A 21,526-nucleotide genomic window follows, 5' to 3' on the forward strand; every position below is an offset into this window, starting at 1 on the left:
GTTACATTTTGGGTTCCAAGTTATCTCCCTCCCTTCCTCTTAACCCCACAACTTCTATATCTCAGTTCTTTCTCTGGAGGTGGATAGCATTTCCCTTCATATATCCTTCAGAGTTGATATGAATGATCATGTTTTCAGAATAGCTTAGTCATTCAAGTTACTCTTCAAACAATATGCTCTCTTGGTTGTGCTCATTTCAATCTGCATTATTTCATGCAAATCTTTCCATGTTTTCCTATCATTGAGCATACAGCACAATAATATTCCATCACAATCATATGCCACAACTTATTCAGCCATTCCCCAATTGATGAGCATCCCTTCCATTTCCAATTCTTTGCTACCACGAAGAGAACCACTATTAATACTTTAGAATGTATAAGATTTTTTTCTTTTTCCCTGGTCATCTTGGGAAACAGATTTAATAGTGATATTGCTGGGGAAAAGGGTGTAGTTTGATAACTCTTTGGGCATAATTCCAAATTGCTCTTTAAAATGATTGGATCAAATCACAATTCCACCAAGAGCGTATTAGTGTCCCAATTTTTCTACAGCCCCTCCAGAATTTGTCATTTTCCCTTTCTATCATTTTAGCCAATCTGAGAGGTGTGAGATGGTATCTCAAAGTTGTTTTAACTTGCCTTTCTCTAATCAGTAATGATTTAGAGCATTTTTTCTTATGACCAAATACAGCTTTGATTTTTTTCCAAAAATTGCCTGTTCATATCCTTTGACCATTATCATTTGGGGAATGACTCATAGTCTTATAAATTTGACTTGGTTCTCTATGTATTTGAGATATTAGCCCTTTTATTTGAGAAAGCGGCTATAAAATTTTCCCTCCAAGTTTCTACTTTCTTTCTAAACAAGGCTACATTGGTTTTACTTGCATGAAATCTTTTTAACTTGATGTAATCAAAATCTTCTATTTTCATCCCATAATGCTCTCTGTCTCTTATTTTTTCATAAATTTTTCTCTTATCCATAGGTTCAATGCTTCTCTAATTACTTATGATATCTCTCCTTATGTCTAGGTCATGTACCCATTTTGATCTTATCTAGTAAGTGGTATAGGTCTGCCAGACAACTTTCCAGTTTTCCTAATAATTTCAATCAAATAGTGAATTATTTTCCCCAAAACTTATATCTTTGTGTTTATCAAACACGAGGTTACTATAGCCATTTACTACTGTGTATACCTACTCTATTCCACTGATCCACAATTCTGTTTCTTAGCCAGTAGCATAGCTTTGGCAATTACCACCTTCTAATATAACTACTAGACCTCTTTCCTTTACATTTTTCATTAATTCCTTTTCTTATTCTTGACCTTTTGTTCAACCAAATGAATATTATTATTTTTTCTAGCTTAATAAACACTTTTTGGTATCTTATTTGGGATAACACTAAATAAGTAAATTAGTTTATGTAGAATTACAATTTTTTATATTAGCTCAAATAGCCCAAGAACAATTAATATTTCTCCAGTTATTTAAATCTAACTTTACTTATATGAAAAGTGTTTTATGATTATGTTCATGTAATGTGGGTTTGTCTCTTCAGGCATATGCTCAGGTATTTTATATTATCTGTGGCTATTTTAAATTAAATATCTCTTACTATCTCTTCTTGCAGGTCTTTGTTGGTAATATATAGAAATATTGATAATTTATGTGGTTTTATTTTATATACTGCCACTTTGCTAAAATTCTTAATTATTTCAACTAATCTTTCCATTGAATGTCTAGCATTTTCCAAGCACATCATGAAGAGACAGTTTTACTTCCTCATTACCCATTCTGATTTCTTCCATTTCTTTTTCTTCCCTTATTGCTATTGCTTGCATTTCTAGTTCAATATTGAATAAAAGTGGTGATAATGGACATTCTTGCTTCACTTCTGATCTTATTGGAAAGGCTGCTAGCTTATCCCCATTACAGATAATGCTTGCTGATGATTTTAGGTAGACATTTCCTATCATTTTAAGAAAAAAATCCATTTATACCTAGGCTTTCAAGAATTTTTTTAAAGGAATGAGTGTTGTTCTATTTTGTCAAATGTTTTCCTGTATCTACTGATATGATCATATGATTTTTGTGGATTTGGTTATTGATATAACCAGTTATGTTCATAGTTTTTCTCATATTGAACTATATATTCCTTATAGAAATCCCACTTGGTCATAATGTATAATCTTCGTGATATATTGCTGTGGTATCTTAGCCAGTATCTTGTTTAGAATTTTTATATCAATGTTCATTAGTGAAATTGGTCTGTAATTTTCCTTTCCTGTTTTTACTCTTCCTGATTTAGGTATCAGCACAATATTTGTTTCATAAAAGGAGTTGGGTAGGACTCCTTCTTTGCCTATTATTATTCAAACAATTTATTTAATATTAGAATTAGTTGATCTTTAAACGTTTGGTAGAATTCACTTGTAAATCCATCTGGTCCTGATGCTTTTTTCTTAGGAAGCTTATTTATAGCCTGTCCAATTTCTTTTTCTAAAACAGGTTTATTTAGATAGTCTAATTCTTCTTCTGTTTATCTGGGAAGTTTGTAATTTTGTAAGTATTCTTCCATTTCACTTAGATTGTTAATTTTACTGGCATATAATTGGGCAAAATAACTCCAAATAACTGCTTTAATTTCACCTTCATTAATGGTATCTATACTCACCATTTTCATTTTTGATACTAGTTATTTGGTTTTCTTCTCTTTAAAAAAATCATAACATCTATTTTTATTGTTTTTTCATCAAAACAATTTCTAGTTTTATTTATTAATTCAATGGTTCTCTTATATTCGGTTTTATTAATCTCACATTTAATTGTCAGGATTTCCAACTGGGCATTAAATTGGGGTTTTTTTCATTTGTTCTTTTTCTAGTTTTTTAAATTGCATACTCAATTCATCGTTCTACTCTTTCTCTATCATCTTGATGTAAGCATTTAAAGATATAAATGTTCCTCTGATTACTACTTTTGCTGCATCCCATAAGTTTTGGTATGTTGTCTCATAATTATCATTCTCTTTCATACAGTATTGATTGTTTCTATGATTTGTTCTTTGATTCACTCATTCCCTAACATTAAGTTGTTCATGATAGATTTGCAGTTTTATGTGCAATCATCGTTTTTATTTTGCTGTGTTATGGAAGTGTTTGTTTTGTTTCATAAATTAAAATATTTTTTAAAACTGCCTTGTGACATTTTTAATGTAAAAAAATTAGATTAGTTTCCAATTTTTAATCTGTTTCCACAGTTTATTTTAGTAAATAGTAATTTTTTAGTAAATGTAATTTTTGTTGCATTATGATCTGAAAAGGATGAATTTAATATTTCTGCTTTTCTGCATAAGGTTTACATTCCCTAACATATAGTAAATTTTTGTAAAGTTGCCATGTATTACTGAGAAAAAAGATTTCTTTCTTTTCCCACTGAATTCTCTCTAGATGGCTATCATATCTAGCTTATCTGAGATTCTGTTCATCTTCTTACTTCTTACTTTTTGTATTAGGCTCATCTAGTTCTGAGAGGAGAAAGTTGAAGTCTCCCACTATTATGGTTTTGTTATCTATTTCTGCCCGGGGCGACTCCCGGGCCTTCGCCTTCTACTTACCTATCCCCAGTCTTTGGATGTCTCCGGTCCCTCTCCCGGTTGGGGGAGGGCAATAAACAGGCAGAGCACCCGAAAGGAGTTGCAGTCAGCAAGCTTTATTGCATTTCCTCTCCTCCAGCTCTCGTGGTCATCCCCGTACCTCCCATGGGCAAGCGAGCTCCTCCCAAGTGCCTCCCCGTGGGTGGAGCCAGCTTGTTACCAGGGCCATCCCAGTACCCCACAAGGGGGCAGGTTCGGACCCTCAGGTGTCTCATGGTCCTCACGGGGGACCCTGGTCCAGAGCTGTCCCCCAACATCTCCCCCTTTTTGTTTTACACGGGTAGGTTGGGCGATTCCCCCCATGGGGACCTGCCCTCGCGGTGTCTCAGAGACAAGACATCGCCTTTAAGACTCTCCAGTGCCTGTGTCAATAATTGCAGGAGGCACTTCAGGAGGCACGGCAGGACGAGACACATAAGGACAAGAACTGCAACGGAGGAGAGCACCCCTGGCAGCCAATGCAAGTCCAGGATTCGTTGTAACCAATCGAAGATGGAACGCTCTTCTCGTTCACGCTTTTCCTCAAACGTTCTGGAGAGGTTATTCAGCTGATCAATGAGCAAGTCCAACTGATGGATGTCATCTGTGGCGTTATAAGCCAGCATAGCTCCCTGGAGGGCTTTGCGGACCGCCGGCCATTGATTGGGGAAGGTTGAGGAATCAATTGGGAGGTTAAGCACGCAAAGTGGGTGATATTTATAATGGCATTGTAACATCTCATAGCGTTGATGTAACGCCATTTGGTCTCCTAGCCAAATTACCGTGTCTTGCAGGGCGGTGATTTGGCTTTGGAGGAGATGGTCTATGTGGTCCTGACGGTGCCACGCCGCTACCTCTGATTTCATGAAAAATTGGAGAGTGGAAGCTAATAATTGTCCTTCCTCTATTAGTTGTTGAATCTGAAACTCTTCATAAGGCGGGGAGTCCCTGTGCTAATGCCCAGTAGGTGTCGCCCCTTTGATCCGCGGCTCACTGCTCTGCAGGGGTGGCGTTGTACCATTTGGACTGGACAGCCTCGGACCCAGGAAGGAACTGTTGTAAGGCCATCAGAAGTGTGAGCATGGTTATCTCATGCTGTTTGCACACCCGCTTCGGACGGTGCCTTCCTCTCCGCCCTCGTCTCCTCCTTGCTTTCGGCTTCTCGCAGCTCAACTGCCCATCGTGTGGGGATCCAGATCTCCTTCCCTGGGTCGGCTCCATCTGGTTGGACACAAAGATACCCCTGACCTCTCGCTATAACTACTCCAGGGCCATGCCATTTGCCTTCTTGGTCCCTCCACCGGATTCGAGCTCCGGTGAGGCAGGCAGTAGGGGCCTTTAACGGTCTTTCCCTTCTGCCTCCCATCTCGTGGAGATAAAATCTTTGTGCGGGGCATGTGCCATCGTCTCGGATTTGCAAAGAATTGTGAGTGAAGACGGCTTGTGCCAGATCACCTCGGGAGAGGCGCCCCACCGCCCTTACTCCCCCTTTTTGTTTTAACAGAAGAGTTTTTATAGTGCGGTTAGCACGCTCAACAATGGCCTGACCAGTGGGATTATACAGGATGCCAGTAATATGAGTAATAGAAAATTCTTTACAAAAGGCGGCAAAGGCAGAGGAAATATAAGCTGGCCCATTGTCTGTCTTTATGGCTCGAGGCACCCCAACCATGGCAAAGCAACCATAGAGGTGGTCGATCACTGCACGAGCTGTTTCCTTAGGCTGTACAGAGGCCATAATAAAATTGGAGGCCGTATCAATACAAACATGTATAAGAACTTTGCCAAAATGTGTTACATCCATTTGCCAAAGATCGTTAGGGAGATCACCACGGGGGTTAATTGCGGTGTCTCGGGCAAGAGGGCGAAATGGGGCACAATTGATACACTGTTTGACTATTTGGCGAGCGTTTTCTCTGGACAATCCATAAAGGCGTCGCAAAGATTGGGCAGATAGGTGATACTTATCATGGGCTGCCTGTGCTTCTAAATGCAGAGGGAATATAAGGGCTTTATCTACAATATCATTACCCTGATAAATGGGTCCTATGGTGGACATATGTGAGCGAATATGCAATACATAAAGAGGAGTAGAGCGTTGTAACATGGACTCTTGAATATCATATAGGATTTGAGCTATAGTTGAAGCACGGGGATTAATAAGGGCAGAAGGTAAGGCAGCAATAGCATTTGCACAATATAAACTATCAGTGACAAGATTAAAGCTCTCATTAGGTAATATGGAAAGAGCATGTTGGATTGCCACTAGTTCATTCTTTTGGGCTGAGGAATGTTCGGTGGTGTACACCTCAAGGAGTTGCTTAGAAGGGATATAAACTGTAGCCCTATGACATTTGGTGGCATCCGTAAAAACAGTGGGTCCCGTAACTGGCTGTAGAGATACAATAGTAAAAGGCATATGGATAGGAAGGACTTCCCATCCTCTAAGCGCTGGGGGGAGCGGAAGCTTTATGGTATTACACATACATAAAAGAGAGGCCCATTCTGGAATCTCATCGGAGAAGCACCTTAAGGCTTCCTCTGATGCCTCTAAATTCAAAATGGGAAATCTGCCAAAAGCAAATAGGCAGCGCTCGGCACCTAAAAGAAAAAATTGGGCGACCATTCGCCATTTATGTGGAAGGGCCTTTTTGTTGCGAGGGGGGTACAGCCACTCCAAAATGCCATGTGATTGATAGAGGCACCCAATGAAAGTACTGGCTTTTAATATAGTGGCATAAATGGGTTGGTTGGGTTCCTGCCGCACAACAACTGTGGAGCATCTGTTGAGGATGCTCTTGGCTGCCATTAAGGCCTCGGATGTCCAATGTCTGGGTGAAAGCAGAGCGGGATCCCCTCGCAGCAAATTATACAATGGGTATAATTCACCATCAGGGATAGGGGTAACTGCCCGCATCCACTGTATAGCGCCAATCAGCTTTTGAAAATCGTTGAGAGTGGTGAGCTGAGAAAGATCAATGCTCGGAGGACGGCGAGCAATCCGTCCTTGTTTCAATTCATGGCCAAGATACTGAAAAGGGGGTGTAGTCTGTACCTTGTCTGGAGCCACAGTTAGCCCGTGGGCAGCTAAGGTATCGACCATAAGTTGAGTAAGCGCCATCGTGGAATCCTGACTAGGTGTGGCAATAAGAATGTCATCCATATAATGAATGATAATGGCCTTGGGGAAGCACTGTCTGAGTGGGGAGAGGATGGCGTGGACATACATTTGGCACATAGTAGGACTGTTTGCCATCCCTTGAGGGAGCACGGTAAAATGATACCTTTCATATGGCTGCCAGCGATTTTCCGAGGGAATGGAAAAGGCAAATTTGACTCTATCTTGTGGATGTAAGGGAATGCTATAGAAACAATCTTTGATGTCAATAATTGTCATACTAAAATCTCGGGGGATCACAGCAGGGCTAGGGAGACCAGGTTGTAGCGCCCCCATAGGCAGCATGCATTTATTAATCTCTCTAAGGTCTATGAGCATGCGCCAAGATCCATTTTTCTTTTTTATAACAAAAACAGGAGAATTGTAAGGACTTGTAGTGGGCTCAATGCGGCCCTGCTCCAAAAGGGAAGCAACTATAAAGCGTAAGGCGGTGAGCTTTTGAGGGGTTAGGGGCCACTGCTCAACCCACACAGGGGTCTTGGTTTTCCATGTTATAGGCGGGCTGCTCACCGTCACAGTGGCCCCAGAATGTTTAATTGAAGGTGTTCTGGGGTGGTAAGGTGTAACCCAAGTTGCTGAAGAAGGTCACGCCCCCAAAGGGCGTAGGCAAGGCCGGTCAATTTCAAAGGCCTAAAATACCCCTGATGATTCTCAAAGGTCCAATTCAAATGTTTAGCAGCCCGTAGTGCCAAACTGGCACCCCCTACTCCAGCAACCTGGGCAGCACCATCGTTCACCACCCAACTGGGGTCCCACTGGGATGCATTGATGACTGAAATATCTGCTCCGGTGTCGAGCAGACCCATGATTGGGCATCCTTCAACCAAAACTTGTACCATGGGGCGATCGCCCACAATGGGAGAGCACCAATTAACCTGATGGGTTTCCTGCCCGGACTCTTCAACCCAAGGCAGAGAGATACCCCTCCCAACGGGAGTTCCTGGGGCAATGTTTATGGGATAACAATGAGGATTGTTCAAATAAATGGTAGAGGATCCGCTAGCCAACAACTGAGTATGGACTATAAATGGCACATAGCCAGAGGGTCCCACCACCAGACGGGGGAAGGGAGCGGGGGGGCACGTTGATCCCTTCAGTATGCCAAGGTCTTATAACTAAATCGGCATCGGGGGAATCCGTGGTAGACGTGCATATTAGGGTTGCAATTTTTGGAGAGCCTGTTGATACTGCTGCGGGAATGATAGGGGTACAGAATTCCCGGGCTGGGGGGCAGGGACAGGGCCTACAGCCTCCACTGGAAAGATCTGTTTCTGGGGTTGGGCCCCCCCAAGGGAGGCCCCCTTTCCCATTTACCGACCGAGGTGGTTGAGGCTGCTGCTTTAGACGGCAATGTTTGGCAATATGGCCCGGTTTCCCACAGCGAAAACAGGTGGGCAATGCTCCCATTTTAGCGACAGGGCACTGGCTTTTAAATTGCCCCATTTGGCCACAGCGATAACATTGTTTCTGGGCCTTGGTACCTTGAAGGGCCTGAGTCACCCCTTGGGCCACCGCCGTCACCATGGCTTGGTGGGTGTCTTTAGGTGGAATGTCTAACAGCCTCTCTACTATCTCTTCGAGGGAGGCGAGAGGTGGGCTTGGGAGCATTCTGGACGCAAGCCATCTCGGACCAGCTGAGCTATCAGGGAATCTGTTCCTGGTCCCAAGCCAAGAGACCGCCGGACCGCAAGCTGGACCCGACTCACAAAATCAGTGGGGGACTCGCTAGCCCTCTGCTTTAGCCCTACCAACTTGTCCCTCATAGTCCCCGGGGCGTCAATCTTGGCAAAACCCCTAATATGACAATACTGAACTGCAGCCATCACCTGAGGATCGAATTGGAGCTGGTCAATAAGCTGCGAGTATGGCCCTGCCCCTGTTATCATATTCACAGCGTCCTCTGTCTCTGCAATATTGTGTTCCTTGACATATCTGAGCGCCTCTTGTCTAACGGCGGCGCCATAGGCCACTACCTGCCCTGGTGTAAGAATAGCCTCCGATACCTCCCTCCAATCAGCTGGGACCCACGGCCAAGTGGCTGTGGCATTCGCAAGGAGATGTTTCACATAAGGTGACGAAGGGCCGTATTTGGAGACGGCCTCCTTCAGTTCTTTCAATAATTTGAAGGGCACCGGTCGATGGAAACGGTTCTCGTTTCCCATCGGATCCTGCTCCACAATGACAGGGTAAGCGCCGGCCCCCTCCCACTCCTCTAAATCTATCTCCTGTCCCTCCGCCAAAGCTGCGAATAGGCTCTGAGTGAGTACACTCAGAGGCTCCGAGGGCCCGGGCCGCCCGTAGGTAAATGACCGTGCTCCTTGTGATGATTGTGACAAGGACGTGGCGGCTGGGGAGAAGGAGAGGGCATTCAGCCCGACCTTGGGAGGACTGGGAGTTCCCAAATTCCATTGAAACTTCTTCCTGTGAGTTCCCCAGCCCTCTCTTGCTGTTTCAGGGACTTCCCATTCCTTCTTGAGTGTTCCTCCCTCATCGGACTTTCCCTTTGTCTTGGGAACTTTCCACTCCCTCTTGGGCGTTCCCTCCTCATCAAACTTTCCCTTTGTCTCGGGGGCTTTCCAGGGGACCTTCCACTCCCTCTTGGGTGTTCCCTCCTCATCAGACTTTCCCTTTGTCTCGGGGGCTTTCCACTCCCTCTTGGGCATTCCCTCCTCATCAAACTTTCCCTTTGTTCTTCCCCTCGGGGCTCTAGAGTCCCGCCCCTTGCTCAGCCATGCGCCACCTTGAAGGGCACGGTCCTGGTCCCTGCCTGCACATTCTCTTAACATACCCCATGGATATAAAGGCTTGGGGTTGGGATCATCCTCATCGGATTCCTCTTCTTCTTCTGTCGTCCCTTGAAGGGACTGCCCTGTCTGGGTCTCGCCGTTTGATCGCCAGGGGGGACGGGGATCCGAGCACAAAAGTGCGGCGACCACTTGAAAGAACGTAAAGTCCTCCTCTGTTAGTACGCCAGGGCTCTCTTTCTCATAGGCGACCATCTGCTGTCCCACTACGCCCCATTTGGCTGGGTGTAGCCCACAATATTCTAACCAAGGGGAAACATCCCAGATCTTTTCCACAAATGCTCTACAGTCCCGGATATGGGGCTTAAGCCCATGGGTCTTACAAAGCTTATACAACTGACAGGCAAGCACTCCCTTATCTTCGTGCTTCAAGTTGGGAAAACTATTTCCCTGGCCCATCCTGGCCACTTCCCAATACTGAGACTGCCTGAATCTTCCCGCAGTAGCGGAGCAAGGCTACTACTGCAGGGCAAGGCGGATTCTCCTCTCCCTACGGTGGTCCCTGTTCAGGGCACCAGATGCCCGGGGCGACTCCCGGGCCTTCGCCTTCTACTTACCTATCCCCGGTCTTCGGACGTCTCCGGTCCCTCTCCCGGTTGGGGGAAGGCAATAAACAGGCAGAGCACCCGAAAGGAGTTGCAGTCAGCAAGCTTTATTGCGTTTCCTCTCCTCCAGCTCTCCTGGTCATCCCCTTTTATTATCCCCTGTCTCCTCCCCCGTACCTCCCATGGGCGGGCGAGCTCCTCCCAAGTGCCTCCCCGTGGGTGGAGCCAGCCTGTTACCAGGGCCATCCCAGTACCCCACAAGGGGGCAGGTTCGGACCCTCAGGTGTCTCACGGTCCTCACGGGGGACCCCGGTCCAGAACTGTCCCCCAACATATTTCCATCTGTAATTCATATACCTTTTCCTTTATAAATTTGGATGCTATAGCATTTAGTGTATACATGGTTAGTATTGATATTTACTTCATTATTGATGATAATTTTTAACATAACGTAGTTTTCCTGATTATTTCTTTTAATGAAGTCGGTTTTAGCTTTTACTTTGTTTGAGATCATAATGACTACTCCTGCTTTTTTATATCAGGTGAAGCATAATAAGTTCTGTTCCAGCCCTTTATTTTTATTCTATGTGTGTCTCATTTTTAAGTGTGTTTCTTAAAACAATATGCTGGAAGGTTCTGGTTTTTATTACATTCTGCTATCTGTTCCTATTTTATGAGTGAGTTCACTCCATTCACATTCAAATTTATTACTATTAGTTGTTTATTTCCCTCCATCCTATTTCCCTCCACTATTTATTATTCTCTTTCTCTCTCATTCTCTTTTTCTCTCTCCCTCCCTCCTCCATTCCTTCTCAGAAGTCTTGTTTGATTCTGACCACTGCCTCTTTTATCACCACACTTTTCTAAGAGTCCTTCCCTTATCTTCCTATTTCTCTGTAAGTTAAGACTTTCATACCCAACCAGATGTATGTTTCCTTCTTTAACCCAGTTGTGATGAGTTTGAAATTCCCATGTTGCCCCTCCTCCCCACCATCCTCCCCTTCACTATAAAAACTCTTTCATTCATGCTTCTTTGTATGAGATAATTTGCTCCATTTTACTTCTCTCTATGTAATTTTATTTTTTAGGATAATCCCATCATAATCAACTCAAACTCAAGCCTTTTATCTATGTGTACTCTTTTTTAGTACCCCAAAAATGATAATATTCTTATGAGTTACAGATATTATTTTCCCATATAAGACAGTAAACACTTTAAACTTAGTAAGAGTTTAGTCTTTCATGTTTACCTTCTTATGTTTCTCCTGATTCTCATATTTGAAAGTTAATTTTTTTGTTCAGTTCTGAGCTTTTCCTCAAGAGTGCCTGAAAGGCCTTTAATTCATTAAATACCCATTTTTTCCTTGCAGGATTACACTCTGCTTTGCTGGGTAGGTTATTCTTGGTTGTAAACCCAGATCCTTTGCTCCTTGAAATATCTTATATTGCATGCCCTTTAATCTTTTAATGTAGAAGCTGCTAAATCTTAGGTTATCCTGACTGTAACACCAGAATATTTGAATTGTTTCTTTCTAGCTACTTGTAACATTTTCTTCTTGATCTGGGAGCTTTGAAATGTAGATATAATATTCTTGTGAGTTTTCATCTTAGGATCTCTTTCAGGTGATGATCAGTGCATTTTTTTCCGTTTCTATTTTACCCTCTAGATTTAAAACATCAAGGCATTTTTTCTTGATAATTTCTTTAAGTATAATGTCTAGACTATTTTCTTTATGAAGACTTTCAGGAATCCAATAATTCTTAATATTATCTCTCCTAAATCTGTTCTCTAGGTCATCTGTTTTTCCAATGAAATATCTCATGTTCTCTTCTATTTTTCCATTCTTCTGGTTTCATTTTGTTATTTCCTGATGTCTTACGAAGTCAATAGTTTCTCCTTGCCCAGTTCTAATTTTTAAGGAGTTATTTTCTTCAATAAGTTTTTGAACCTCTTTTTCCAACTGGTTGATTTTTTCTTCATAATTTTCTTACATTACTCCTACTTCTTTTCCTAATTTTTCTTCTACTTCTCTTATTTGACTTCTAAAGCCCTTCTGAAACACTTTAAAAAATTCTTTTTGGGCTTGTGACCATTTCACAATTTTCTTTGAAGCTTTACAAGTAGTTGTTCTGACTTCATTGTATAATTCTGAGTTTGAACCCTGATCTTCTCTATCACCATGGTAACTATCTATGGCCAGGTTTTTTTCTGTTGTTTATTCATTTTTTTTTTTACAGTCTATTTCTTGGTTGTTAATTTTATGTTATGGTCAGGCTCTGCTCTGAGCTATAGAGGACAATGTCTCAGGCTTTTGGGGTTTTTTTGCTGTTGTCTTCAGAGTTCTCCCTATGAGTGGGAGAATTTAGAATTTTTGGGTTTTCCAGTGTGCTGTGATCTAAGGCCAGCTGTGGTCCCTATTCTCCTGGCTTGTACCTTGGTTTATGAGTGACCTCAAATACTTTTTTCTCCACCCCTGAGTCATCATTAGGCTCCACTCCCACCCCCCAACACTGCCATGGTGAAGCATCTACCCCCTTTACTCCTGAAAATGCACTACAGTTCTCCTCTGGTCAGCTCACTCCTCTACCCTGGAATCCAAACTAAAGACTATGCTCTCCTACAAGTGACTGCAATCTGTCCTCTCCATCCTTCCCCTCTGTGATCTCACTTACTCTCCTCCCCTCAATAGTAGCCACACCCTGGAATTGTGTCTGGTCAATGTGCCTGGTCCCACATTTAGTGCCAGCAGAGGGCCCCTGTAATCTTCCCCTCATCAGTTACCAACCCAGGGGCGAAAGTCTCCAAACTTCATCTACCTCTGACATAGCTGACTCCAAGACAGTTGTTTGTTGACACTGTGGTGTCTGCCCTTCACCCCCATCAGACCACCAAATCAGTAGGTCAGGTCTTTCCTGACATCCTCCTAAGCTATCTTAGGCTGGACAACTGCTTTACCTTGGCTTTTCATTATTTCTGCCATTCTAAAATTCAATTTGAGACACTGTTTTAAGTTATTTGGAGGGAGTTTGGGAGAGCCAGGTCATTTCTTGCCTTATTCAGCCATCCTCCCACCATCTCCCTCCATTAGGTTTTAATTAAATTTAAATATTAGGTGCTTCCTTCAGAGTAATTTTTGAAAGTGTTTATTGCCTTTTGGAGAGGGTTGCTAATCCCTACTTTGGTGCTGAGAAAACTGAAATATAAAAAATAATTTGCTCTGCCCAAGAAGGTAGGGTCTATGTTTTTTTTCCAAACTTTATATCTCCCCAGTAGCCAGTTCAGTGCTTTATACATTTCTAAGTACATTAAAAAGTGTTTGTTCTTGGGGTAAAACCAGGAAGATGCAAATCCCTGCTTTGGATTCCAAGTATGGGCTTGTTTCCATTATACGAAGAATAACCTACATGCCATCTTGATTTGACTCAGTTTCCTCATTTGTCAAATGGGAACAATAGTACTTATGATCTTGACCTCAAAGAACTGTTGAAACATGACATCAGTCTAAACATGAAGAAATCAAGATGGTTAAGAGTAGTGTATAACCAGATTTTCTTTGCTGGGTGGGGTGGCGATGGATTATCCCTTCTAGGGCAATGCTGGTCCTGCTGCCTTCTGGCTTCTGCTGTTCCTCCTGAAGACTCCCCCTGCTCTTGATGCTGTCCTCGGGGAGTTAAAAAGCACCCTCCAGAAGGAAGGGCAGGTGCTGTCTGAGATAACCAGTATTCCTCAGGAAGTCCTGGATCACATGCCTATTTTTGGTAAGTGACCCCTATTCTTTCACTCTGTCCCTCCTACTTGGGACCCCCATTCCCAGTGTTTAGCCTTGGGAAAGACCAGGATAAGAAATCCGGACTAGAGGCAGTGCTAACACTCAGCAAACTTGCAAAGCAGGTGTAGCTCATTCTTGGTGTCCTTGGCCATCTGAGTATCATGGAGGAAGCAGACCCCAGAGAAGGCAGCAATACTTAAAGTCCTAGCCTAGCTTTTTCCCCTTTTTTCCTTCTAGGGGAACAGGGAGGAAGCAGAATCCTGGATTTTTTCATGGGTTTGTCTCACCATCTGCAAGGCATCCTGCTGCCTCAGAAAGAGACTCTGTTCCTGTCCTTTCCTAAATTTTATTGAGAGATAATTGGAGTTAAGTGACTTGCCCAGTCACTAGCTTGTGACTTACACACAACTAGTAAGTGTCAAGTGTCTGAGGCCTGATTTGAACTCATGTCCTCTTGACTCCAGGGCCAGTGCTCTATCCATTGTCCCACATAGTTGCCCCATTTCCTAAATTTTAGATTGGATTTTTTCCTCAAGAGCTCCCCACTTTGGGCTTGTGAATTCTCAGAGCTTTCTGAGAGTCATCCATCCTTGAATAGCTCCATCTACCAACAGTAAGGCAAGAGTCCAAGAGAGATAAAGGCTGGACCTCACTGCACTTTGGCACCCAGTGGGATTACCAGAGGGCTGGTGTCTGTCCTCTCACTCTGTGATCTCAGTTTGTTCCCTTTGGGTTTTCAGCCTCCACAAAGAGGAAGTTAAGTTACCTAAATTCTGAGCCTGATTTAGGAACTGTGAGGCTGTTTCTTCCTTTGAGCAATCAAGGTACCCAGGCTCAAGTTCTACAACCATGGGCATGTCCTTGGAGCAAACTTTTACTCCTTTGAGCCTTAGTTTCTTCATCAGTGAGATGGGTCTAAGAATACTTGTTCTATTTGTCTCACAGATCTATTTTGCTGTTCTTTGCATTTATATCACCATAGTTAGTCTGTGTGCTGTTTGTTATATGCCAATGGTCAGACAATAAACATTTATTAAGCACCTAATATGTTCCAGTCATTATATAAGGGGTTTGTTTTGTAGACTCTAATATGTTATAGAAATGGAAGCTGTTATTATCATCATGGTTTTTATTTTATTACCACAACAAGGGCAGGGTGACTGGTATCAGTCATTGGTGCCTCGTCTTCTGCAGGTTCTCTTAGGAAGCAGAGAATCAACCTAAAGGAAGTTGGACATTCTTAAGGGGCATTTCCTTCCAACCTGGACAGCTTGGTTCATTGCCCTCCCCTCCCCTATGGAGGTTTCTGTCTAGACAATCAGAGATAGGGATGGGATGGTGGAATAAGCATTTATTATTAAGTACTTATTGTGTCCCAGAGTTGTGATAAGTTCTATTCAGATATGATCTCAATTGAGATAGACAGGACCTGAGATTTCACTAGTATAGGGAATTTCCAGGTAAGGTAGCTCCCACTAGCAGTGTAGGACAACACCTTCTCGGCAGCCAGTGGTTTAGAGAGTGGCCTAGAGTAAAGTGAAGATAAGTGAATTGTCCAAAGTCACACAGTCAATCTGTTTCAAAGGTGAGACTTAAGTCCAGGTCTTCCTGGCTTCCTGCTCTTCTCTATCCATGGCTATAATATCTCTCTATCAATACTGACAACAGCTAAGGGAAGGGAGGGATGGGGAGAGAATTTGGAAATCAAAATTTTAAAAAAGAATATTCCAAGTTTTTGTTTACATGTAATTGAGAAAAAATAAAAAATTGCACGTAAAAATAATAATAACAGCTTACCTTTCTGTTTTCCTTCAAGGTTTACAAAGCCCTTTAAAGAAGATACACAGGGCAAGTGTATTTTGATGTTTTGCAAATGAAATAACTGACGTTCAGAAAAGTGATGGGATTTCCTCAGAGACAAAAAACTAATAAGCGTCAGATTTAGGATTCGAACCTAGGTCTCCTAACACCTGATTCAGAAAACCCTGTGCCCTAGACAGCATTGGAGAAACACCGGCACAGTGGGAGAAATAATTTGAGAATCTTGAACCTAGAGCTATATAGACACCTCCTACTCAGACTAAGGAATAGCTACGTGGCCCAGTGGATAGAGCTTGGAATCAGGGAGACTCATCTTCATGAGTTCAAAAGTGGCCTCAGACCCTTGCTAGCTGTTTGACCCTGGGCAAGTCACTTAACCCTCTTTGCTTCAGTTTCCTCATCTGTAAAATGAGCTAGAGAGGGAAATTGCGAGCCACTCTAGGATCATTGCTAAGAAAACTCCAAATGGGGTCAACAAAGAGTCAGCCATGACTTTAATGACTGAGCAACAACATTCAGCCCAGGTCCCCTGTTATCTCATCTTTCTTTTCCTGTTCCTTGCAGACAGTGTATTAAGTGAGAGCCTGAGACTGACAGCTGCCCCCTTCATTACCCGAGAGGTTCTGGTGGACCTGGTGCTGCCCCTGGCAGATGGAAGAGAGTACAGCCTCCGGCAAGGTGACCGCCTCCTCCTCTTCCCCTTCCTCAGCCCGCAGAGGGACCCAGAAATCTATGAGGACCCAGAGGTAATGGCCATCCTCTTGGCTTAACTTTTTATGTATATTAAGATGGGAATGAATTTTTTTCTTGCACAGAGGTCTCAAGGCTCAGATTCAGAAGACTTGGGTTTGAACTGTGACTCTACCATTTACCAACTGTGTGACCCTGACAATCGCTTCAATTTCTCTCAGCCTCCGTCTACTCATCTGTAAAATGGGGATTACATCAATACCCGACAGGGTTATTCAATCATCTTTGTATAATACTTTAAAAGCCTTTTACTCAGAACAGAAGTCTACATTTTACAGATGCAGAAAGCCCAGAAACATGAAATTACTTACCCAAGGTCACACAGTTAGTAAATGTTAGGACGGAGGCTTAAACCCAGGTCTGACTTCAATGAAGTTTCCACCATACCATGATTGCTGTCGATAAGATTTAAAGCACTTTGTAACCATAAAGTACAGTACAAGCTGAAATTGTTGTTTTCAATGAATGATCTCCAAAAACAACACCTCTCAGTCAAACCCTAATTTCCTGGGACACACAGATTTCTGGCTGCCCCCATGACCTGTTCATACTTTTATTCACTCATTCATCTATTTGTCCATCCAATGAGCACTTACTGCAGATAGATAAGAGAGGGGAGAGAGACTGGAAGCAATTAGGAGGCTACTGCAGCATTCTAGGCAAGAAGTGAGGAGAGCAGTTGGGTTTTCTCTGCTGGGAGCGCAGGGCTGTCTCCCCCACACCATTTTGTTCCCAGCCAAGTTGGCTTTGCCCCCTGTCTCCTCATTTGTTGGAGGCTGATATGCCGCTCAGCCTAAGTCCCTGGATCATACCACCACTGTATTAGCTGTGCCCCTTCATTACTCAGGGGGTCCCAGTGGACCTGGTGCTGGCCCTGGCAGATGAACAAGAGTACCTTCAGCTTAGTGATTCAGTGAACAGAGTGCTGGACCTGGAGTCAGGAAGATATGAGTTACTTGTACTAGCTCTGGAAGATAGGTGAAGAGTGCCAGGCTTGAAGTCAGGAATTCTCATCTTCATGAGTTCAGTTGTGGCCTCAGACACTTATTCGTTGTGTGACCCTGGGCAAGTCGCTTATCCCTGTTTGCCTCAGTTTCTTCTTCTGTGAAATAAGCTGGAGAAGAAAATGGCAAACCACTCCAGTATCTTTGCCAAGAAAACCCCCAGTAGGGTCACAGAGTAGGACACAGCTGAAACAACTGAGCAACTAGCTGGGTAAAACCCTGGACAAATCACAAAAATTAAGAGCACCTACTTCACAGGACTGTTGTGAAGATCTAAGGAGAGAATATTTGTAAAGTACCTGGCACATAGTAAGCGTTCAATAAATCTTATTGTCTTCCTTTCCCTGTGCTGGTATCTAAGATCTCCTTTAATCCAGTCAAGACACTTCTCTGACTTTCTAGCAGGTTGCAAGAGTCAATTCCAAGTGATAATGTAGCATTTTGTGCGATTTATTTGCCATGGCCAGAGTCCAACACAAGTATACATGATATATGCAAAAAATCATTACGTGCATATATGTGCTCCCAGACATACACATACATACATATATAATACAACATACAGAGGTACCTAGCAAGAGGCAGTGTGCTGTAATTTTTTAAACACACTGAGTCTGGGGCCAGAAGACTTGAGTACATGTCCTGACTTTATCATTTAGTAGTTGTGTGACCACAAGGAAAATAATCTACCTCTCTGGGGTTCAGTTTCCTTCTCTTTAGGATAAGTGTTGGAGTAGATATGAGATCAGATTTGACAGTCTAGGATGGTGAGTTCTAGTCTTAACACAGACATCTGTAGATATGTTCATACCTGCATACCTATGTATACATGGGACCATAGATCCAATCATCTAGTCCAGAGCCCTCATTTTACAGAGGAGAAAAATGAGGTCCAAAGGGGTTGAGACGTTATACAAGGTCTTCCCGGTACTAAATGTACTTACTAGCACTAAATGTTAGAAAGGGGACTCAGATTCAGGCCCTCTTTAAAGCCAGCACCCTTTCTACTATGCCATACTTTTCTATAAACAATTCAAGTCCGAAAGTATTTTTTAAGTTGGGCACTGTACAAAGGACATAAAGAAAGGCAAAAGACAGTCTCTGCTCTCAAAAAACTCACGGTCTAATGAATATATATGTAATTATATATATATATACACACACACACATATATACACATATGCATATATACGTATACACACACGCATACATATATACATACACATATATACATGTACACACAGAGTCAGGTATTCACAGCCTATGAAAAGAAGAGAATTGAGGCCATGTCCCAAGGGCTCGAGGTTTTGAAGCAACTTGGGATTGAAAATTCTAAGCTCCTACTGCCCCATTGGCCACCTTCCCAGAAATAACAGAGAGCAAACTTGTATTTCAGGAGTTCAAGTACAAGCGATTCCTGAACCAGGATGGGAGTGAGAAGCGAGATTTCTACAAGGGTGGCAAGAGGCTCAAGAATTACAACCTGCCTTGGGGAGCTGGGACGAACATGTGTCTGGGAAGGAGCCATGCGATAAGCAGCATCAAGCAGTAAGTATAATAAAGGATCCTGTCCTGGGCCTCAGGCCTCATTGCCCCGTGGTCAGCTTTGTTGGCCACTGGCTCTTCCTCTCAGGGCTTGTCTAGGGGACATTGGTCATCCATCAGGGTTTTTTTTTTTCACTTGATTACCACTCACTAAACCTCCTAACCCCTAAACCCAACTGGAAGCCACTATGCTTCTAACTTTTCAGACCCCTGAGTTGGCTGAGCTCAATTGTGTTCAGACACTTGGTGAACCCATAGGATTCAGAGACGGCAGCTACCTTAGTGATAATCTAGCCCAGACCCTTTACAGAGGAGGAAGATGAGGTCCACAGAGTTTAATATTTCAGCTAATTTCTGCTCCCTCTTACCAAGAAAAGAAGAAATACAGTACCCAATCCTTGGTTATGAGCATTCTCTCCCTCTTCAAATTGGCTTGTATGTATCTCCTACTTAGTTACCTGCATACATGTTGAATCCTCAGTAAAAAGTTAGCTCCCTGAGGGCAACGACCTTTTTATTTCTGTTTTTGTGTTTCCACCACCTGGCAGAGAGGCCTGTACATAGTAAGGCCTTAATGTTTGTTGAGTTGAAAATAGGTACAAAATAGATTTCTACTATCTCAGAAAGGTCAGGATTTAACTTAACATAGAAATGATTCCTTCCTCAACAAAGTTTGCAAAGATTGCCCCTTTCATCATAATGGGCAGGACTTCTATATTCTAGAAGTCCCACCAGTGTCCAAATAGTTGCCCTCTAGGACAAAGGATCAAGCTGAAACCCAGAGAAGGGATGTAACCTGCCCAAGGTCACTTAGGTTAGTGCAGAGCCAGGATTGGAACTCAGGCCTCTGAATTCTCTACACAAATCTCTTTCCTTTGACCACTGTGTGCCATGCCCAGATGGTATTTGGGAGCTTCCACCCATCTTTCCTCACTAAGAATGCCTTGGCAGGTATAATCCCTCATCTGAAACCTCTCTGGCTAAGACACCGGACAGACTGTTCAGCTTTCCCTGGGGTGGCTACCTTTGTACATTTTGAGCCTTTTAACTCAAGCTGATTTATTGCCATGTTTAAACTCTTGCAAAGCATGAGCTCAGGGACACTTCAAACCTAATAAGCTCTGATTCCTGGTTCCGTGTACTTCAGCACCAGATTTCTGAGGCACCCAGGCTGAGACCAAGGTTGCAGACTTTTAACTTAGCAAATGTTATGTGCCCAGTCCTGTCTTTGGAACAATGGGGAAACAGAAGAACAAGACATGATCCCCACCCTCAGAAAGGATAGCTTGAATAGCTTGCCTAAGGTTACGCAGGTAGGAAGTGGCAGAGTTGAGATCTGAACCTCTGACTCTCCTCCTGTGCTCTTGTGACTTCAACTAAATGACAGCTTTCATTTTTATAACACCTTGAGGTTCCTAAAGAGCTATCCCCGCAACACTGAGGTTGGTATTATACACATTTTACAGCTGAGGAAACTGGGACTCAGATTTGCTCATGGTCATGCAGTAAGAAACTGGGGTAGCTGGGTGATGAAGCGGTTTGAATGCTGGGCCTGGAGTCAGGAAGACTCATCTTCTTGGGTTCAAATCTGGCCTCAGATGCTTACTAGCTATGTGACCATGGACAAGTCACTGAACCCTGTTAGCCTCAGTTTCCTCATCTGTAAAATGAGCTGGAGAAGGAAATGGCAAACCACTGTAGTATCTCTACTGAGAAAACCCCAAATGGGGTTATGAAGAGTCAGACACAACTGAAAAACAACTGAACAAAAAAATAAAATCTGATATTTGAACGTAGGTCTCCAGAGTCCAGGTCCAGGACTCTTCTCATCATGTGATTCTGCTTCTCTACCAAAGGATCCAAGCTAGAAGAGACTTTCTAATTCAAGTGCTTCATTTTATAGGGAAGCAAACCAAGAAGGGATAGGGAACAAAGAATAACATATTTGTGAAGGACCTTGTGAATGACAAGAACAGTGAATGCCAGAGAGGGGAGAGAGCAAGTGAACTGGCTTCCCTCCTTTTTCCTCTCCTGTCAGCTTTCCTGCCTCTCTCCTTTCTGTCCTCTTGTTTGCTTCCTAAGGGCCCCAAGACCAATATGGTGGATGAGAAAGGGAAGATGGCCTCTGTAGTCCCTTACAGCTCAAATTCCATTAAACTCTTTGGTTCTATTATAATAACGAAATGCACATTTGCACTGCACATTTAAGATTTACAAAGGCCTTTCCTTACTCTATCCCTGTAAGGGAGGTAGCACAAATATTGTCATTTCCATTTTCCATATGAGAAAGCTGGAGCTCCAAGAGATTAGGTGATTTACCCATTCGGGTTCACTTAACTAGTAATCATCCAAGCCTTTCCAATTCTATCCTTTCTTATTTCAAACCCCAGGATAATCCTAGTTATTTATTCAGTCAAATTATTCAAAAAGTTTTTATTAAGAGCCTATGATGTGCCAGGGATTGTACTAG

The 21,526-nt window shown here is 43.0% G+C and overlaps 1 protein-coding gene across 3 annotated transcripts in view; it reads left to right on the forward strand.

Moving 5' to 3' along the window:
- The window catches only part of PTGIS (prostaglandin I2 synthase), a 67,067-nt gene that overhangs the window by 39,354 nt on the left and 6,187 nt on the right, over positions 1-21,526 (forward strand). For all 3 annotated transcript variants that reach the window (XM_072633590.1, XM_072633587.1, XM_072633588.1), the window contains exons 7-9: positions 13,757-13,925; positions 16,322-16,503; positions 18,908-19,059. In XM_072633590.1, the coding sequence (XP_072489691.1) occupies positions 13,757-13,925; positions 16,322-16,503; positions 18,908-19,059 (503 nt within the window). The remainder of the gene's footprint in view (positions 1-13,756; positions 13,926-16,321; positions 16,504-18,907; positions 19,060-21,526) is intronic.

This window comes from Notamacropus eugenii, chromosome 1 (genome assembly GCF_028372415.1).
Source record: "Notamacropus eugenii isolate mMacEug1 chromosome 1, mMacEug1.pri_v2, whole genome shotgun sequence".
NCBI classification, from domain to species: Eukaryota; Metazoa; Chordata; class Mammalia; order Diprotodontia; family Macropodidae; genus Notamacropus; species Notamacropus eugenii.